This window comes from Varroa destructor, unplaced genomic scaffold (assembly GCF_002443255.2).
Source record: "Varroa destructor unplaced genomic scaffold, Vdes_3.0 BEIS01000002.1, whole genome shotgun sequence".
Taxonomy (NCBI): domain Eukaryota; kingdom Metazoa; phylum Arthropoda; class Arachnida; order Mesostigmata; family Varroidae; genus Varroa; species Varroa destructor.
In genome coordinates this window covers 48,682,483-48,701,483 of record NW_019211455.1, presented here as the reverse complement: position 1 = coordinate 48,701,483, position 19,001 = coordinate 48,682,483, and the positions used below count along the sequence as shown (strand labels likewise).

The 19,001-nt window shown below is 40.9% G+C and overlaps 4 protein-coding genes across 7 annotated transcripts in view; 1 reads left to right on the top strand and 3 right to left on the bottom strand.

Moving 5' to 3' along the window:
* The window catches only part of LOC111243757 (uncharacterized), a 29,879-nt gene that overhangs the window by 601 nt on the left and 10,277 nt on the right, over window positions 1-19,001 (top strand). Inside the window, exons 2-5 of one of the 3 annotated variants that reach the window (XR_015322155.1) lie at window positions 32-377; window positions 2,716-2,756; window positions 3,433-4,199; window positions 4,401-11,732. Coding sequence is in view for 2 of the 3 variants with exons in the window: in XM_022789794.2 (XP_022645529.2) it covers window positions 32-377; window positions 16,265-16,523 (605 nt within the window). In the remaining variant the exon portion in view is untranslated. Of the gene's footprint in view, window positions 1-31; window positions 378-2,715; window positions 2,757-3,432; window positions 11,733-16,264; window positions 16,524-19,001 lie in introns of those variants that run through there. The other 2 variants (XM_086981443.1, XM_022789794.2) reach the window with 2 other exon arrangements.
* LOC111245851 (uncharacterized) lies at window positions 2,411-11,981 on the bottom strand. Of its 2 annotated transcripts, none has more exons than XM_086981435.1 (20): window positions 11,840-11,981; window positions 11,431-11,506; window positions 11,089-11,189; window positions 10,868-10,931; window positions 10,442-10,572; window positions 9,910-10,016; window positions 9,469-9,630; window positions 9,007-9,104; window positions 8,635-8,764; window positions 8,057-8,174; window positions 7,284-7,359; window positions 6,908-7,075; window positions 5,733-5,881; window positions 5,316-5,382; window positions 4,831-5,071; window positions 4,311-4,462; window positions 3,913-4,132; window positions 3,533-3,671; window positions 3,240-3,354; window positions 2,411-2,878 (listed from the first exon to the last, which is right to left on the bottom strand). In XM_086981435.1, the coding sequence occupies exons 1-20, from the start codon at window positions 11,866-11,868 to the stop codon at window positions 2,750-2,752; spliced, it is 2,472 nt and encodes an 823-aa protein (XP_086837561.1). In that variant the 5' UTR covers window positions 11,869-11,981; the 3' UTR covers window positions 2,411-2,749. The 2 variants fall into 2 exon arrangements, with proteins under 2 accessions (XP_086837561.1, XP_086837562.1); XM_086981436.1 differs by having other exon boundaries at window positions 3,279-3,354; window positions 4,831-5,098; window positions 11,840-11,979.
* Window positions 12,822-14,674, bottom strand: LOC147757927 (uncharacterized). Its single transcript, XM_022794446.2, has 2 exons — window positions 13,389-14,674; window positions 12,822-13,246 (listed from the first exon to the last, which is right to left on the bottom strand). Exons 1-2 carry the CDS (start codon window positions 13,831-13,833, stop codon window positions 12,822-12,824), a joined length of 870 nt encoding a protein of 289 aa, XP_022650181.1. The 5' UTR covers window positions 13,834-14,674.
* LOC111245735 (uncharacterized) lies at window positions 13,142-16,164 on the bottom strand. Its single transcript, XM_022794450.2, has 3 exons — window positions 15,595-16,164; window positions 14,681-15,021; window positions 13,142-13,280 (listed from the first exon to the last, which is right to left on the bottom strand). The coding sequence occupies exons 1-2, from the start codon at window positions 16,136-16,138 to the stop codon at window positions 14,714-14,716; spliced, it is 852 nt and encodes a 283-aa protein (XP_022650185.1). The 5' UTR covers window positions 16,139-16,164; the 3' UTR covers window positions 13,142-13,280; window positions 14,681-14,713.

Below are 19,001 nucleotides of genomic sequence, written 5' to 3'. Positions count from 1 at the left end.
ACGACTGCAATAACGATCACCTCGGTGACAGGTTCGACAAAGGTGTACGCCGACCTTGAGCCCGAGGACGTGCGCGAAAGTAGTCAGGTAATCCTGCAGGTCCCGATAGACCCGTCTTGTCCAATGCATGTGACGGTTTATATTCGCGAACGTGCCACTGGCTTGCGAGCTTTGTTCCGGCGGAAATATCGAAAAGTGTTTTATGATGAATCCTTCGATCCGATAACATTACTTGGTTTCGAGGGGACTCTGTATGGTAAAGGTGACATTGAATTGCCAGTTACGGTGCGATTGTGGCCGACGTCCGATTGCGAAACGCTTTATCAACAACTGTGCGTAGGCAGCGCATCACGACGTGTCACATCTTCGATGTTGTTGTGAGTTGTAAGAACAGGTTGACATAAAAAACGAGAGTCATAACTGCATTGTACGTTGATATTAAAGCTGTCGTTTGCCAGAGGTTCCCTTCTTGGAAAGACTTTTCAGTGCTAGTGAAGTTGTTTGTTTGATGGATTTTATTGACTAGTTAAAACAACTGGCTGGGAGGACTTCTAATGAGGTGTTTGTCGTACATAAAAGCTTGATTAAGCCCATAGTTTTAAAGAAAAAAACAGCCCAGCGTGATCTGATGAGACATGGCATGCCTCGCACGGCAACCGACGCAGTTAGTAAACCCAGAGGCAAGTCTCTTCGTAAATACAGACAATTTTCAAAAACGGTTTGTCTCTGTATTTTTATTATGTATAATACACACACACACACTTAATCGTATTTCTTGTTTGGTCGAATATTAGGAGAGGACTGAGGAGACTAGTACGTTCTTTTTTACCGTTCTGCAGTTTTTGTCGCAGTTTCGATGCTTGTACAGGCGCATCACCATACCATCACTGGCATAATCAATTCAGATAGTCAAGCTAACGATCCAGACTCTAGTTTATCAATAAGTATAGACCGTTTTGGAAGTTAGTGAACATTACTCATGACTATATTATGAATTAACGTATAAACTTTTCTGCCACATTTCTGATTTCGATTAGCATGCTATTAGGACGCACCACTTACTGAGCCTAAACGGTACTGGTAGTAACGGTGATAAGTGATTAGCCGTTGGGAATTATGGACAAACATGACAGGCGCGCATGATCAAGTTAATTTCGAATACGTACGATACTATAATATCCAGCTATACTTGGCTTTGCACTGCTCAGCAAAACTTCATTAGGAGCTATGGTAGACAAAAAAAAAGGACAACGTAATAGTAGATATCAACTAAGGATCATTATTGTTCCATATAGACCTATAATGATTTCGTATGAAGTTGTTTCTACTATAAAAAATAGGGCGGTATTTCGAAATGGTGGTTCGTCTATCGTTTGTCCTCGCGATCGTCTACTTAGCTAGCTTAACATGAAATAACTAGTGAAGCATGGTCTTCTCTTTAACAGGAATCTAACTAAAAAAAGGAAAAAGGATTCCTTCCGTGGCATTTTTGGCACAAAGTTACTATTCACCCTCAGGTTTTCTCATTGTGAGTCTATATAGGTTCATCATGTGCGTATTTTTATTGATTTTTGAAAATCGCTCTATTTTTGGTTATGAAATGGTATTTTGGGCTGACACGTTGGTGTCCTATTGGCTGTTGATAACCTTCACAGGAGGCTTCCATAGTTATAAACTCTTTCAGGTTTCATAAAACAGACTTATGATATGGTACATCTATATATATATTGTCATAAGCAGAAATTTAACGGAACCAAATTTAACGGATATACCATGTTACAGCTACATGAACTTATTGGGATATATGTGACTATATGTGTGTGTGTCTCATTTCTAAATAAAATTGTTTGTATAAAACAATGAAACGTGTTTGGCGACTGGGAAGATTAGATTGCCTTGGAAACCGACGGGAGAAAAATGGATCAGATATGGTTATGGCCGATGAGTTGTTTGTTGATGAATAGCTAATGCAATTCCCGTAACAAATTCGTCTGGTCATACGCTAAATCTGAGGTATGATTCTCGAATATGTGAAAGATCATGTGCTATGTGCTATGGTAAAATGGTAAAGATAACTAACGCAACGATAACTTGTTGTTGGGATGTGATATTTGTGTACAGCGATTGTAGTAAGTTTCGTCATTTCGTATGAACAAGAAAAAATACATTTTTAGAATTGTGACCAATGTATAGCTTCGTTGGGGAGAAGTGACAAATGAATTTGTGAGAGGCACGATTGTAAGAGAGTAGAATAAACGCGACAAGGACCTATTTCGTCAATGGAGACTGTCTCACAAAACAATAGACGATACAAGTTTAGCCAACGATAAAACCTTATAACTATTATCTGTTATATAAAATACGTAATCTAATGAAGCCTTATACTGAATGAAAGAATGTGACGAAGCGATTCGGTAAGGAAATCTTATCTTTATTTGTTTGCCCGTAGAGATTACTACTCTCTGTTAATCAATACTAATTACGCCGCCTAATTGATTTCTACGCCAATAGACATTTTCCTCAAAACAGAGCCTACTACCTGCCCATTGTGTGGGAAGCATGCAACATATGCTCCTACAGCAACGAGACTGCCGACCGTTACCTTGGCTTTCTCGTGCATTGCAACAAGAAGGGGTCAACTTTTAAAGCCCCTTTCATTTTGCTGCTTAAAGAAACCAGGTATTGCGTACCACTAATATTGTGATCTGTTTGCAGAAGGCGCGGCGCTGTTTTGTCGCCATCGTTCACTTTAGAAGGTAAGCACGTACTGATTTATTACACGCAGTAGAAAGAAGATGGCATCCGGAGCAGATCCCAACAAGGACAGATTAAGCCACATGGTCATGTGTCCACTCAAGTAGAATACAAAGTCCGAAAACTGAAACAGACGTAGTAATAATGAATCTGTACACATAGTAGAAGCAGCGGAGCGTAATGACCGCAGCTATCCGACTAAATCGTAATAGTCTCTTTCAAGTTTAACTTCGGGCCGTTTTGCTTACGTTTGCGATAGAGTAGTCGTTACCTGCATTATTAACTTTAAAGTTAAGGATCTGTGTCTGTTGTTCAGTAAAGGAAACATTAACTTAACTGTCACCTCCGATGTGTGGAAACTAAATACGGAAAGTCTTGCAGCTAACTGTTTTGTTATAGCCGTGAGCTGTATATAATACTAATTCTGTATAGGCAAACAGGCTGACTTAGACAAATCGGATATGTATATAATATGCTAGAATTACCGTATTAATAGAGGAAGTTTGTTGCTTTAATTGGCATACCTTGATTTTCGCCAAATTCGTGATCTGCTTTACGTTCGTTGAAGCAAGATACACATTGATCTCGGCGTGGTCCGTACTAAAAACGTAAGGAAAATCTATTGAATAATCAGAGCTTAATGACAAGAGCTACCTGTGTCTCTGTTTTTGTTTTCAGGTGGCAATAAATATTATGGATAATTTTGACCAGGGTTCGGGTACTGGTGAGGGTGTAACTTATCCAAGTTACAGTGACGCTTGCAATTAACTTTACTTACCTAGGGACACCGTTTTCGGTTTCGAGATAGCCGATCTGGTGCATCAGGCCCCGGTATCGCTTGTCATTGCATCCTTGGGTACAGCGTTCTTGGCAGCGAACGAACCACTTATTCTGTATCATACGATCTATGCACTTCACTAGAAGCAAGCGACAAGAAATACGGCCTTGTGTGTTTGTAACATAATGTGTGTATTATATTATGCAAAGCTGTCAAAATGCGAGTGTGACTGTTAAAAAAGCCCAAATGGTTAAAAACAACTGATGGCTTTACAAACGACTCTGTGTCGTTTAATAGTGCACTAGTAGATGCTAACGCTATACTACATTAGCGACGTTAACTAAGCAGACACAGAAGAAAATCGAATGGCGATCACTAACAGTGGGTGACGTAGTCGCAGACGATTCCGAGCCTCCGATGTTTGACTGCGTACATTTTCGAAAAGCACCCACAATGCTTCATCCAGGTGGCGGCCACACATGCCTCACAACATTCTTCTTCTTGAATGATATGTCCTTCGTAGAGCGACGAATTGAGGCCCTCTTTTTCATAGTCGACGCAGCCCGACTCGTAAGGTTTTGCCAACGAGACGATGTCATGCTGCAAGACCCCCACCACCCCAACAGTACAGTCATCCAAAATCTCTACTCAGGTGTCCAGAAGCAAAGTATGCTTTTAAAATACGCTAAAATAGCCGTCCTCAGAAAACAAACTCTTAAGATGTGAATCAAACGAGGTTTAACTAACAGTACTATATACTAACTATTAGTAGTGATACCTGAAAAACGGTGAGGTAGTATTTTCTTCCAGGCTCGAATCGGAACGAGTGAATAACGCCTGACGTGTATCGATTCTGTTCATGAACCAGAGCGGTCATCGTGGCACCGCCGCCATCTTTTGCTCCATAGCTGTGGACCCTGAAGCGAAGATCTGCGAAGGGCACACACCGACTAAGGCTAATATACTTGTAATCGACTAGAGCTTTCCAACTGTCGAAAAAACTAGGAGACTCGGTAAGTGGTAGTGTAATAAATTTAGAGATAGGAATGCGTTTTATATTACAGCTGGCCTGTAATGAAGGGTTGCACTTGGTGGGAGTCTTTGAGCGATCCTGTAATGTTTGCCTAAGACCGTAAACCTTCTCTCGTCTGTGCAGTGAAAACGTGTTTGGCTTGAGTAAATAAATCCTCCTGCTGTAGATCGCCACCCTTTATGAGTTTACTATAATAAAGCTTATGATCGATGAAGCGAGAATACGCTGTTGTATCAGACGAATTCGGACGTCTTCTGGCACTTACTATACTTGAATTGTTCCTTGCACCTCCAGAACGGGTGGTCCGGCAAAGAGGTCATGTCAAACGTATAACATGAGCCTGTTTTGACATATGTGAACGTGCGATTCCACAGCGTTACGCAGTCGAATGATTCGCACAGATCCGAACGCGATTCCATTGTGCATTCGGTGACAATTTCGTCCGCGGTGTAGGTAAAATTGATAATAAACTTCATGAGCAGGATGTCGTTGCCTACCATCGACTCCTCCGGACATAAAAATTTAAATAAGGCCTTCACGTTTGATTAGCTGTACCTTACCTAGAGTTTATCTATAAAGCAAAGAAAGACCAATGCACTATGGCAGCTTTTACTATCACTTATACCATGCAAACAATCATACGTGTTGTGATAATCTAATAATAGTTGCAAAATTCATTATAATGGTACGATAACGAGATTGGCAGAGACAGGCGCTTGATGAGAAGCTTATTACTCATTCACTACTTACAAAATTCGGTTCCCTGTTCGTACAGTTCTGCCGAAGGTACGTCGAGCAAATGTCACTGTAGTTGATGCTTTTCCGGATCAGAATTAAAGGTTACAAGCAATGAGTAATCAGATATCAGTTCTAACTCCCTGTCTGTCTGGCTATCTGGTATCAGCCGAGCGTTCGTCAGTGCGCGTATAGATCTATAGGCAGATCTGTTTCACTACACAAGTAGAAGTCAATTAGGCCTTTCCCAGCAGCTTGTTGTATTGAACAAGCAACGCGACCCATTTAGTAAAATTTGATTTGCTGTTAAATTTTGCAACCCAAATGACCCACTTTAGTTACAGTCAATCAAGGGGCTATGATGTAATAAATTCTTTTTTCTAAAAACTTCAATATTGTGATTTAAATGCATATACTAAAAGCAGAGGTTACCCGTCAAGTAGACAAACGGTGGTTGCCGGATAGGCTGATCCCTTGATGTTCGCCTGCGAGTAGTACACGGTTGTAGGAAATCGCCGATACTCATACAGTTCCTTAATACACGACATTGAACACGCGATTATAGTTGAAATTAGCAGGCACTGCAGGAATCCAGAAATAGATGATGAAACAAAAGGTCCTTTAAGGCACGTATAACGAAGTAAGTTGAGCTACCATATTGTAACCGCACAGCGTATTGATTCACGAACAATTTCTCCATATCCTTACAATTTTCATTTTCGTAATGAAGGCACTTCCTAACTGCCACATACATGTGTTATTACTGTTACTAATGATTTCTCTAAAACAAACGGCCAAGCATTTAGTAAATCGCAGGGAGCGGATGAGTTATTTAGGGGGTGGATGGTGGCAATAAAAATAGCACTCGGATCTACCCAATCCGTTGAGTTGCTACCCCTGCTCAATCCAGGGGTTACGAACAGTGAGTTACGCAGGACGAAGCTTCCGTCTTAAGCGCTCCCGCTCGTACACCATCTGTTCAAGAAGGGTGAAGGCGCCGCTACGAGCTATACAAACGAGTTTTTTTCTGTTCGGATGCTACGTACGGAAGCTTGCCCCTTTTTTAGCCATTTCAAATGACTTACTTATCCTATTTGTCGATCGACGAGCTATAGAAGGTTCAGGGTGCCGTCCCTGAACCGAATGTTTCAAGTTTTATGTCCGCTATTGCCATTAGACATTGCTGTCAGACGGCTGGTTCCCAGAAGTAACATCTTATTTCGCATAACGTGCTGTTACTATCTTGCAATATTAACCAGTATCTGCTAACACGGTAGGCCTCTATGCATTAAGTAGCAAACGTAAAATATTGCGTGTCGCCCTGAAACTCTAGCAACGCTTCAATGGAGCGTCTAACAGCGATAGCGGACGTAAAATTGAGAGAAAAACATTTGGTAAACACATGTGTTTCATTTTATCACTTAATTTTAATGTAGTAGTAACCTAAATAAATGTCAACATTGCTACTTCGTTTGAATGTATAATACCAACTGGGTAACGTCTATTATTAATTGTATAAGTAATAGTGATTTTTACGTATATGTGAAAAACCGTAATCGTAAACACGTTAAAGAATATTCCAACCGCTAAGGGCTATTGTAACTGACCGCCATGAATGATCTGTGCACGACAAGGTACCGCATAACGGCCTGAACGCGAAATATTCGATAGACTATAACAAGTATATAATTGGCACACTCTGCTCCCACTTTGTAGAATGAAAGCCCCATCCAGAAGCCAACGTAACCGCCGATAATGCCAAGAATCTGGGTTGACTGAAATTGCATCAAAATTTTATTAAGTAGCCTATTTTTATACGAGAACGTAAACAGGAACTCATTTACCATAATAGTAATGAGCGTTTAAATCCATATTTAAGTGTTTTGTTTAGATATGAGGCTCGGTATGATATGAAAAGTACGCTAGAAGCATTCCTTCTCCTCGTAAATTATGCATTCACCTAAGGTAAGCTCAGATACTAACCGAGAGTAGCGGTACGAAATGAAGAACATCTACCTGACGGGACGTGACGATAACCTTGATGTTGACGTATTTTAGGCTAAAAATTGGCAGCAGGCAAAGTTATGGATTCAATTTAGATTATTAATTGGTATTGACAATATTACCTGTTCTATGAGACGGGTCACCGAAAATATGCCTTTCTGCAGGTTGGGCTACAATTTAATAGGAAACGACTTCGAAAGTAAGGATCGGACTTTTCTGCCTAAGCTCCAACGGCTTGGGGGTGCTGCCTTTAATCCTCTGCAAATGCTCTAATTCCACTAAGCCAAACTCGGATGATATCGCCGCTCGCATAGCGGACTGACCCAAACTTTGAGGGGAATGTATTCATGGGGGAATTAATTAATTAATCCATTTTGTGAGGGGGCGTAGCTCTCCAGACGCAGACGAAATTTTTAGAAATTTTGTCGTTTTAGCAACAACTTTTAGCATCTGTACAGGCTGTGAGCAGACATGAACATTAATTCGGCACATAAAAACAGTAGCAATCGACGTCATTTTAGACTTTTTTTTTTTAACCAAAGCCATCGCTTCTGCTTTGACTAGAATTCAATTACTCAATAGCGCTACTTATCTGTCTAACATTCAGTATCATCCCATCAAATTTTGCATTTTGCATCAATGAAACTTTTCTACTTAAAGGACTTACTCATCAATAGTGCAATACTAGGGAACTTGTAACTAAAAAGAAAAAACAGTTCTTGAAAAGATTCGATGTGTATCATACAACTTACTCATTGTCTTCGGAACTAACTTGTCTCCAAATGGATTGAGTGGCTTTGTAGGTATCTTCGCGGCAAGCTGCGGTGCATTCTCGAGGGCAGATTCGCGAATACGTTTCTCGTGCGTGGGCTACAGCGTCCGTTTTGTTACCGTATTAAGTAAGCCATATAATAGAAAAGGCTCAAATTAATAATAAACAGAAATTGACGTAAAAAACGAGACTAGATACGGATACGAGGCTGCTGTGTGTGTGACCTGTTTTTTTTACGACAGAGGATCGTTAACGTGGCCGCTTTAGGCGCAAAAACGAAAGGACAGCAACCTTGTCAGGATATATCGATTGTCACTACATGACGAAATTTGCGCACAAAAAACTGATCGGCTGTCCCGCATTGGGCGAAGCAGGACAATAATGCCAAACAATAGTAAAAAGGAATCGAACCAATCGGCTAGTCGATCGGATTTTCTATATATATATATGGTCATGCATTTGAATAAATTTAGCAGAAAGGAGACAGTTAACATTCATATAATTAGAAAGTGGGTTATAATGACTATTATCATTCATTATAAAATCAGTCTGAGTTACCCTGAACACATGTAATAGTCTGATTGCGGTCGCAGACACGTCCGCCGATTTTGTTACGATAGACGTAATTGGACATAATACAGTTACAAACGCGCCGGACCACACGCAACTTGCAGTCTTCATTACACATCTGCTTAACAGAGACAGCGTCAAATAACGATTAACGTGTATTTGTAGCGCATGAACACTTTCAATCAAAAGTTCAGACTGTTGTTTTTCTATTCCGTTTCAAAACTACAGCTAGATAGTGTGGCCTTAAAGTGAACCCTAGAAATCGATACTTCTGAGTTGCTTGGGACTGCAATACTTTTTGTTAATAAAACCATAATAAAAGAACAAAAAAAAACCAACAACCAAAATAAAACCACTTACATCTCGGCTCCACTTAACGAAGTAACCATCATCAAACACCTTTATATCGCTGTAGTTTCGGCAGTTTGTGTCGTACGGCGGTGGTAACGTCTGGGTTCCTTTGGGCCATTGTTGCAATGAAAATCATCGTTATAAACGAAAATGGGCCACGTTGCTCAATCCCGCATTTATCCCATTTACAGCCATTGTACAACGATTACGAAATAAATACTGAGCCACTGATAATCGAAATGCTCAGCCGGTTACTGTCACTACAAGGTGAGCTACTATTTCATAGAGGAAACAAGAAACTTGGTGGGCTTGAATAGCAGTGGAATTACACAAGTGAGTATGTAGCGTTTTTTTTCCAAGGAACGGTTGAATCCTCGACTGACAATGGCCATGCGTGAAATCGCTATAAAAAAATACTAAATTCACCGCTTCAGTTCGAAAGGTTTTTCGTTGTCACAGAGGTTTCGGTACCTTCCTGTATAACCCCGAACACGTAATCTCCTGAAGGTCGTAGAACTATTGCGTGCCTTTGACCAGCCGTATTGGTATCAACGTGATGAAACCCCAATGTAAGCTCGTACGGTGAGGTCTGAATATGCTCGTCATCTGGCCATGAAACCATCATATTCATTTCTGGAACAGTTCGATTCAAACGCGCTCAGATAGGTTAGCTCTTACCTGTTTTCTGATCTTTCACTTCGGCCTGACTCGAAAATGAAGGTGACTGAAAAGGTGAGGTACTACGCTATTGACTATACATTCTACGAAGTTCAATTGTATTCCTAACGATGCAAAGCGATGAATGTCTGAAAAGCCGTCAAATTCACCTTCACAGTAAACGAAGGTGCGCAGACGAACTACTACAAGATGAAGTATTTGTTTTTGTCGCGAATGTACTAGGTTGACACTTACCGAAAGCAATAATATTCTGATATACAGCTTCCATTTTATCATCTGTCCTCCAGTTCATTGTATAGCACATGTGGATCGGAAGAATTGAGTATGATACTCTCGTAATACTGGTAACAGGGCAACAAAGCATGGCCAAGCCAATAAATAATACATATTAGAAAGGACCTGCTGAGTTGTCCTATATCTTTCCTCTGTAAATGCGCGCGGTGTTTAACGCACAACCAGTTTATTCGCATGCTAAAAACAAGCCGTATCAGTTGTGGTAATTTTGACCAAATATGGGCGAGCAAAAATGGTGTCTAAAAAGCGAAACCCTGAGATGTTATTTACATAGCAACCCTGTGTAAAATTAGTTGTGGGGTTGGGCACAGCAGATAGGCGATCCGTGTTTGGATCAAAGCAAAGATGTGCAATAGCCTTTGATTCAAAAATTCGTATTCTTTGTTTTCTCATTACTGCCGAACAGTTGTACTCCAAGGTAGTCTCCCTCAGGCGGTCCTTGTAGAACACTGCAGAAAGATTAACAACTTACTTCGTGTTTAGATAGAACTCGAAGTAGTATTGGGCCGGGTTAACAAAGCCAATTTGAAGGATGTTCATAGGATCAAGTGCAAATTCAGTAAGATTGGCCTGGGTCATCACTATCCGACTGACTGCAGCGAGCTGAAAAACATGAAAAATTTCTCTTTATTTGCTTGGTTGCACCAGCCAAAGCTGTAAAAACACAAAATCTAATGTTTATTAATTATCCGCGAATTAGTTTCGAGGCTGAACCGAATGCGCAATGAGTGATAAATGGGAAGTTCATGGTATCGTTAGTTGCCATCGTTAACTTCACGGTGGTAGAATTCGCAAACAACAACACTATATACTACTAGTATAAAAGTTAAGTGTGAAGATACGTTTGTCTCAAAATGTATAATATCTCGGTTTTTTTTTTATTTTCAAGTTCACTCACGTCAATGCCATTGCTGTTATCGCACGCTTCTTTAAAACGTTCACAGAATTTCGTCCTGTTAATCCTATAAAAAAGAGAAAGAGTGTACACAACCAAAATGAGTGTAAAAACCGCGATTTCTTAACTCATTGGGTGATTTAGATATAGTTCTTAAAATGCAATAAATTACGCGTGCCTTACGCGTCAGTAGGTGCTCGCGACTAGCGGCGGTGACTAGTTACCAATTGGTTATACAGAATGAAAGCCCTGGGTAGATCAGCGTTCCTTCGCCCTCGGTGCGCGCATCCACTGTGCTCGGGTACTTCCAATAGTCCATCATCACCTGACAAAATTTATAATCGTCATACATATACCCATCCACACAGATGAACAGCGACTATCTTTTCATTCGCGTACATTTCTATCAAAGATGACGAGATTCTATCAAAGACGCTGTCTGGCTATTGATGGAAATATTTTGATCTTCAGTAAGAACAATACAGCGTTAGAATCAGCATTTCCGGAAGTTTGAAATCATCAGTTTTAAACGTCAAAGCGCAATGTGAAAACCGGACTTAACTTACCTGGATACCTTGATAGACGAAAGCAGCTACGGAGAGAAAAAATATGGCGACCCGCAAGACGCTGAACTCATCCAGTCTGGCATGAAAGATAATAGGCATGCTCCAGTTACGATATGTTCATAAAAGGCACTAGGTCGGCAATATATTCTTCATATAATTTTACTATTTGTAGAAATAAGCATCCACAGGATATTTTATAAAGCAACTAACTTCTTTTTAGTGTACTACGGAATACGTGTGCTACAAATGCCTAAATGTTATAATAAAATTTTATACTGTGAAATAAAATTGAAAAATAACTATGTTACGGTTTTTTTTTTACGGTCACCATCACTGTCGAATAATAGTCGCAGGTGTGCGTCACACGTAAATAGCGAAAACCAACATAATGTCACATTGAAAAACTTACGCATTAACAACTCCCCGTAGAATACCCATCGGTGTTTGTGAAAGAAAGGCAGGAACGACAATCGTGTTGCTCCACAATTTGTTCTATCTAATGAAGGAATGTCCTCCATGCATTGCTACGACATGCGGGTACGCCATAACCTACCGTTGGTGGTCTGTATGTACCGAAATGTACGTATCGATGTATTGCACGATGGAGATATATATATATATATACAAAAACATCTACAGATGGATGATGTTTGCACGCATATTACCAGCAGTATTCCATACATTGTTTTGCCTCTTTTTTCGGGCCAATTTACAATTCCAACAGTCCATTAGGCGTCTGTCACTACTACCGCCGAACCATTATAACGCTTTCGATTTCTCTGCGTCAAGCGCTATTAACAAGCGTAGCAGCCCATCCATAAATTGCGTGTACGCAAATGTATATGTGTACCTTACTCCATTATCTTGACGTGTGCTCGTTTTCCCGCTTGACGTTATGCAAAACCAACCTTCGAGTGATTTAATACGAGGTGATACGAGCAGCGATGTTACGTCTAATTCCAGCATTGCAAGAACGTAGATGGTCAAAGAGAGACCGCATTAGACGAAAGTATTTCATGTTTCAATAGAGCGTTACGGTTACGACATTCTCAACAAATCTTATCTTGATTACTAATGCAATGTTTAAAAAGCCCCTTTTTCTAAACGCGTACAGTTTCCTAATAAACTTTTTCCATCTTATATATATACGCCTATAAAATAAATATGTATGTAGGTATACCCTTAAAAATAGAGCTTGCGAGCTCGTTTCAGAATGACTCCATTACACAGTCATGCGTACGTGTTATGTATGCAAATAGGGTAGGATCGGCTGGTGCTGTCTGATAATTAATCTGAAAGCAAAGGCAAAAAATTATCTAAAATTTTATTCCATCGTTTAAATTTATCAGGTACTACTTCTTATAGACATGGGCCGATGTCTTTCAAACAGTTTACGAATCACTACGGCCTGGTACCCCGCCGGTAGACAATCCACAGTTTACTAATTTTTCCTTAGATTTTCCATACAGCTCCGTTGACACTGAGGAGGAAATAAATGCGGATTCAGCGAGTAATTCCTGGTAAAGCGTTTCACAATCAGGTGTCGGCCATAGTCGGACCGCGATTGGCATCTCGATATCGCCTTTGCCGAGAAGGCTCCCTTCAAAGCCTAGCAAGGCTACAGGATCAAACGATTCATCGAAAAACACCTTACGATCCTTCGGCATAAACAACCTTCGAAAACCGCCGCGCTGATCGAGTCGAATATAGACCGTTGCCTGCATCGGACTTGACGGGTCGAGCGGCACCTGAAGCACTGTCTTGTTGCATTCTCGTACGTCCTCAGCATCAAACTCCATGAACACCTTCTTGGTCCCTGCAGTTGATGACAGTTGATGGTAGGTTGTTACCTGTCGAAGTAGTAAATGCAAAAATATTCGCCTTCCAAGTATAAAAAGGGCCGTACTTATGGACTAACATTAACTGTTAACTGTTAAAATCGAATACGCTGTACGTACCTTGCAGAATAGATACGCGGTAGCCGTCATAGAGTTCCTGCAGGACCTGTGGTTTAGCGCAAAAACAACCCCCGACATCAAAGTTCACCCATCGGGGTAGAAAAATCATAATTCTAGACAGTATCTTTCGCACAGTCTTACTTTCCTTCTGTTCAACGCCCACGCCGTGGCTAAGGTAACGTTCGAGAGTAAATTTGTCCTGCGTGCGCATAATTTCACGAAACCAATTCTTGAACCTTACCGCTGCAGACATGGCCTCGTCCAATCGATTTAATAGATCAGTTCCATTTGTGAAGGTCATTAGATGCTTGTACTGAGCAGAAAGCACAGAATCTATCTGTATTAAAAGATACTCCACTCTTAGAGAAAGGTATATACTGTCTTGAAAGTTCAACCGCGAAACAGTCTTTCCCAATCTGTTAAGCATTGCTGAACTTCGAACCATTTTTACTTCACGAGGATCGTTACTGCACCCAATATCTGAATAAAGGAGTCGCTCAATTGAAGGTTTGTAGATTTTTCCTCCTAACACGCGGCAAATCGATAGACGATTTGAGAAGTTCGTCGTTTACACGTGTTGGCAGTTGCCGTCATATGGCCCATAATGGAGAGATAAAACAAGGCAGACCTACCGGATGCTAACGTTATGGCCAACGATTGAAATCGATTTCTTCAAGCACAGTTCACGGACGGCCATCATTTTTTCGTTGAATATGCCACAGTTATCGATATCAGAGTTGCTTGCGTCCGCGAGCAATTGTGGTCGCTATCGTGGCCACGGCAATAGGCCGAATTAATCCAGCCAGTCGATGAGTCATCACTAATCAACTGTACTTTTATTAAATATACACAGTCTTCGGACGAAGCTTTTTATTTTCAAATGGTCACTGTTCGTGATTTGATCTTCATTTGTGGTTATCAACGTCGAATGTTTGTGTACTACGATAGTTTCATGATCGTCATCATATCGCGCTAGTCTTCACAGTTCATTGGAGAAGCTGCCGGCTCGTTCAGACGTAGACATTGTGGGTTCGCGGTCCCTATTATGACCGCGTATGGAAAATTATCTAGTGTTTTTTTCGGCTATGATTTACCTGCTCATGCGTATCGTAAACGAATTAATTTACGCAATAAAAAACACGAGCCGTTGTACGAAACCACCACTCTTCCAAATATGAACTCTTATCCGTACAATTTTATTGCGATTCATACATTTTACTATTATGAATTACGCTAGTAAAACTGTCGTTTATATATTTTATGTGCATCGAAGGTGCTGCAATTTGCTTTACCTAAAAACTACGAGTGTTTCCGTTTATCCTCTGTCAGTTAGCCGTTGATGGGGTCGCCTTTGCGAACAACATTTGGTGAAACTGATCTTCCATTGAAGGTTCTGGCCAAAGTCGGACATTTACAGCGACTTCCAAGCTTTCGTAGCACATTAATCCACCCACATGACCAAGCAAATTAATCGGGTCGAGTCTGTCCCTTGAAGCTACTATATAGGGATGGCCTGGAGTATTATACGCCCAAATGTACAGACCCAAAGGAAGATGCGGCCTGAGTTGAAATTGGACGATGTTGTAAGGCAAAAATGCCTCAGGAGATCCCCCTTTTGTCGAGCAGAGTTTACCTGGACACAGATTGAAAAAACACATCGAGTTTCATTCACCTTTACGCACCTGCCGAATCTAAACTTAAGCCAGTTACTTTTTATAAACCACTCGCCCAGCAACGAACAGGTAAAGCTAGTCACGGTGTCCACTAGAACTTTTAGCTGCGCACGTTAAACAAGAACTATGCGTTGAAAATAGTAATTAATTTAAATTTGCGACCGAGCATCTCCGAAGGCACTTACGCCAACTTGGGACTTCTGTTGGCTGGAAGAACACAGTTACTTTCTATCGCATCGTTATCCAGTTTGTTATGGTTGATGTAAACTTCTGATCTACTATCGGATAGTGATTGTATTTACTGGGCTTGTCAAACTGCGGCTATAGAATACCGGCCTCGAATTATCATGCTGTATAAATAGTGATAATAAGGTGACATAGTAATAGTACACTAGGTCCATATATATATATATAACATCGCATCCAGGAAGTCTTTGAAGCTCAAAATGTAAAATTTCTAAGGTCGTCAGTGAAATGGCGATCGTGCAATGCTGGAACATGGACACTATCTGTGTGGTGCGCAGCGCCCCTACCATGAGCTACTATAACTTTGAAGCTCTTTGCAGCCTGGTGATGATTACACGACTGAACTCTGCAGCAGTGTCGAAACTCGATGGTTAATTGATTTGGTAATATTTGCATCGTTTCATCGAGAAATTGTTTCAATTCATGTGGGATGTCAGTGTTATGGGATGACACTGCCAGGTCAAGGTATTTCGTAATGTTCCAATCTTGGTTTTCCGGCCGAAAATTGGCAATTAACCATTTCCTGAATTTCACTAGTGTTTTACTCATATCGTCGACTGTTGTCAGTAGCGACCTGTAAAGAGTTTCATTATCTTCACTCCAGTGGAGTCTTAGTTGTTTACGTTGTTGCAATAATTGTTTGTTCATTTTAGATAAGATCATTTCCAATCTAAGAAGCGCGTACTCTTTGTCTCGTGGCTTAAGCTGTTTAGCGAACCCCTCAACTCGGGCAAATTTTGGCGCCAACATCGCGTCAAGGGCATCCAACACCAAATTTCTTTGCCAATTTTGTGAAGTCAATACAGTGTTAGGGACATTGTACGAAGCCATTTTGTCAACCTAATTAATCGTGCACGTGAACAAAGCTACTCTGTGCAGAGCGTCGATCCAATGCGCGTCGTTATTGTCTCCCATTCACGGGCTCATTTCTCTTTCTTTTGGACTTTTCGCTTTCAGATCCCATCATCATCATCATCAGACGGAGGCGCTAAGGTCAGTCGGGAACCGGAACAAGCCACCCTCAAGCGAGTCACAACTGGAAGGTTCACCTGCTATTCAAAACGCAGACCAACGTCGGCCCATCGTAGCGTCATTTATTGATGACGAGCGGGACCTGCGACGTACCGAACGAAGCTTACTCTCATCGGGTTCGTCTCGGACAACGACAGCTATTCAAATGCGTTTACACCGCATTGTACACTGCACTCATATGCAGGTAGCGTAACAAGGCGGGTCTCATTATCACAGTTTATTACGACGACTATTGTTTTTGTTAATCTGAACAAAAACGGCCGTTCGATTCTATAACTTTTTTGTAATATGGCTACGGTATTACTACGATAGCCCAAATAACATACACACTTGCAGCTCTCCGCAATTCACACAATGCTATGATGTTCAAATTCATATGAAACTTGATGAAATGATTAACCCTTTTTTTTGCTTTTTTTTGTGCTACCTCAATGCAACTGACATGTCGTGCTGCGTAACTTTTCGGCGTGGTAACTGTTCTCAATGATGTCTCATGTTAAGCCCCATCAAAATATAACATGCTTGCCGAGTCTACTGTTAACCTTTCCAGTAGACGCATACCTACCGAGTCACTCGTTTCGCCATTATTACTAGCTCCCGTTGCGCCCACTGACTCGAGCACTGGAAGCCAGTAGCAAACCTACTGTTAACCCTCATATTCGCCTCACAACCCCCATAACTCCGTCATATCGCTGCAATTTGCTACTAATGATATCTTAAAGGAGTAACGTGAAGTACTACCGCCACTGCTACTCGTTGCTACCAAGTGCACTTCAGCTTTCTCTCGTGGTGCTGTTTAAGTGCCCTCTTCAAACAACACGCCGCTACAACCTGGCCGGTTGTCCCGATGAACGAAGGCTTTGGTTTAGGATTCGAGGGGCCAGCGGGTTGGCCCCAGCATCCGATGGCAGCAGTGCAAGCGAGTGGTTGAAGAAAGCTGTGAAGAGGAAAGTATCCATGACGGGCATTAAAGTACCGTCGTTAATGGGGCATTATATTTTATATAGCTTCCACTACATCTTTTGCCTTTAACGTCTTGTTGTAAAGCCGCCGTCAGAGAGGAACGGAGCCGGCAGCGCGTCGGGAAATAAGACGATGTATATACATAATAGTCGCGTATCATTGAACAACATCGCTTTTGTCTTAATTAACAACGCCCTTGTTCGCTTAACGAACAGAACGAATCAGCAAGAGCCATCTTCCGTTTCGTATGTCGATGAAAATTAATCAGTGGCCTATTACATAGCTTCAATGCGTAGCCTAATTGCACTAAATTAATGATAGGTAAATCAAGTACGTTAGGCTCGCCTTTCAGGCAATGCTGCATCGGCAGGCAAGCCAATACTGCAACACGTTCCAATTCAACGAGACGTGCGCACGCAGCTTTACCACCGCTATAGCTATAAAGTCCTAATACATGATCATCTCCAACGCGATCTCTATACCGACATAAAGAGAATTTCTAATCCAAAAAACACTAATGGTAATATCAACGCTCGAGTGTCCATATGTGGCAACAGAATAGGTGTCAAATACGAAAAACAGGCGAGCTAAATTGACACGCAATCATGCCTATGACTATAGTTTTTATATGAGTAAAAGTAATTAACAACAAAAGTAAGATATAACGATTTTTACAATCGCTATGAGGTTTTTAAGTATGGCAATTGTTCTCATTGCCCCATTAGTATCTCTGTAACCGAACTCCTTGAAGTCCGAAGTAACCGATAATACGACGTGAATAAGTGTGTTAGCACTAAGGGGCAATCATAGTGGTACAATATTAGATCATAGTTTGCACGCTGCCTGAAAAACAAAGCTTAGGCAAAGCTCGCTTAAACGGGGTACAGTAGAGAAGCAACGAAGTTTTATATTATTGCATTGATAGCTACCGGCTAGCTTTTTGTGAACGTAAGCTGGCACAAGTGAAGTAAGACTATAGGAGCACATAGTAACGCACGCGAAGATCTCACATGAGCCCTTATAGAGTCCTACCTATTAGGTACACGTCAGACAGATTGTTGGGCCATTGCAACGAATTAATACAGAATATATTGGAAAATTTCCATGCATGGCTTGTATACAGACAGGAAATGTGGAACTTCGTGATTACACAGCTTTATCCTGTGAAAAAAAACCGCCTTATATTTTTATAGCTGAATACTTGTTTGATCACACAAAAGAAATATATCTCTCATTATCTACCATGCTTCTATAATTCAACAGTTAGGATACGATCTGTAATGATTTTGCAGTCTGAAGAAAACGATTTGTTGTACAAAATCAAACGAGAAAAACTATGTTATTAATGCTAAAAAAAAACATGACGCCCATTTGTCACGATTTAGGAGGATTTTTCTTCAGTTCATAAATCTGACTAATGGTTCTCTTATCCGAAATTTCACGTTAGGAGATGACCAGGGGTCAGAGTTCGCGGAAAAGATACGACGATATGAGTTCAATTAGATCGTAAGCTTCGCGTCATTTTCACAGAATGGCCGCTGACCCAGCTCATTATAGTACTATAGTTAAGAGGCCACAAAAAAAGAGATTTGACCAAACTGTATTCAAATTCACCAATAACACAATATGGATTAGCATACCACAACTCAACATCAGAAGAGTGTTACGCTGATCACATCAAAATAGCTAGTATTTTTGT

Coding starts and splice junctions, on each gene's coding strand:
- LOC111245851 (XM_086981435.1), bottom strand. CDS start 11,868: ATGGGTATTCTACGGGGAGTTGTTAATGC. Junction 11,507..11,839: donor CTACGGGGAGTTGTTAATGC/GTAAGTTTTTCA, acceptor CTTTCATGCCAG/ACTGGATGAGTTCAGCGTCT. Junction 5,072..5,315: donor CGAACAGGGAACCGAATTTT/GTAAGTAGTGAA, acceptor TTATGTCCGGAG/GAGTCGATGGTAGGCAACGA.
- LOC147757927 (XM_022794446.2), bottom strand. CDS start 13,833: ATGGTTCGAAGTTCAGCAATGCTTAACAGATTGGGAAAGACTGTTTCG. Junction 13,247..13,388: donor CCGCGTATCTATTCTGCAAG/GTACGTACAGCG, acceptor CATCAACTGCAG/GGACCAAGAAGGTGTTCATG.
- LOC111245735 (XM_022794450.2), bottom strand. CDS start 16,138: ATGGCTTCGTACAATGTCCCTAACACTGTATTGACTTCACAAAATTGG. Junction 15,022..15,594: donor CAAAGTTATAGTAGCTCATG/GTAGGGGCGCTG, acceptor ATCTGTGTCCAG/GTAAACTCTGCTCGACAAAA.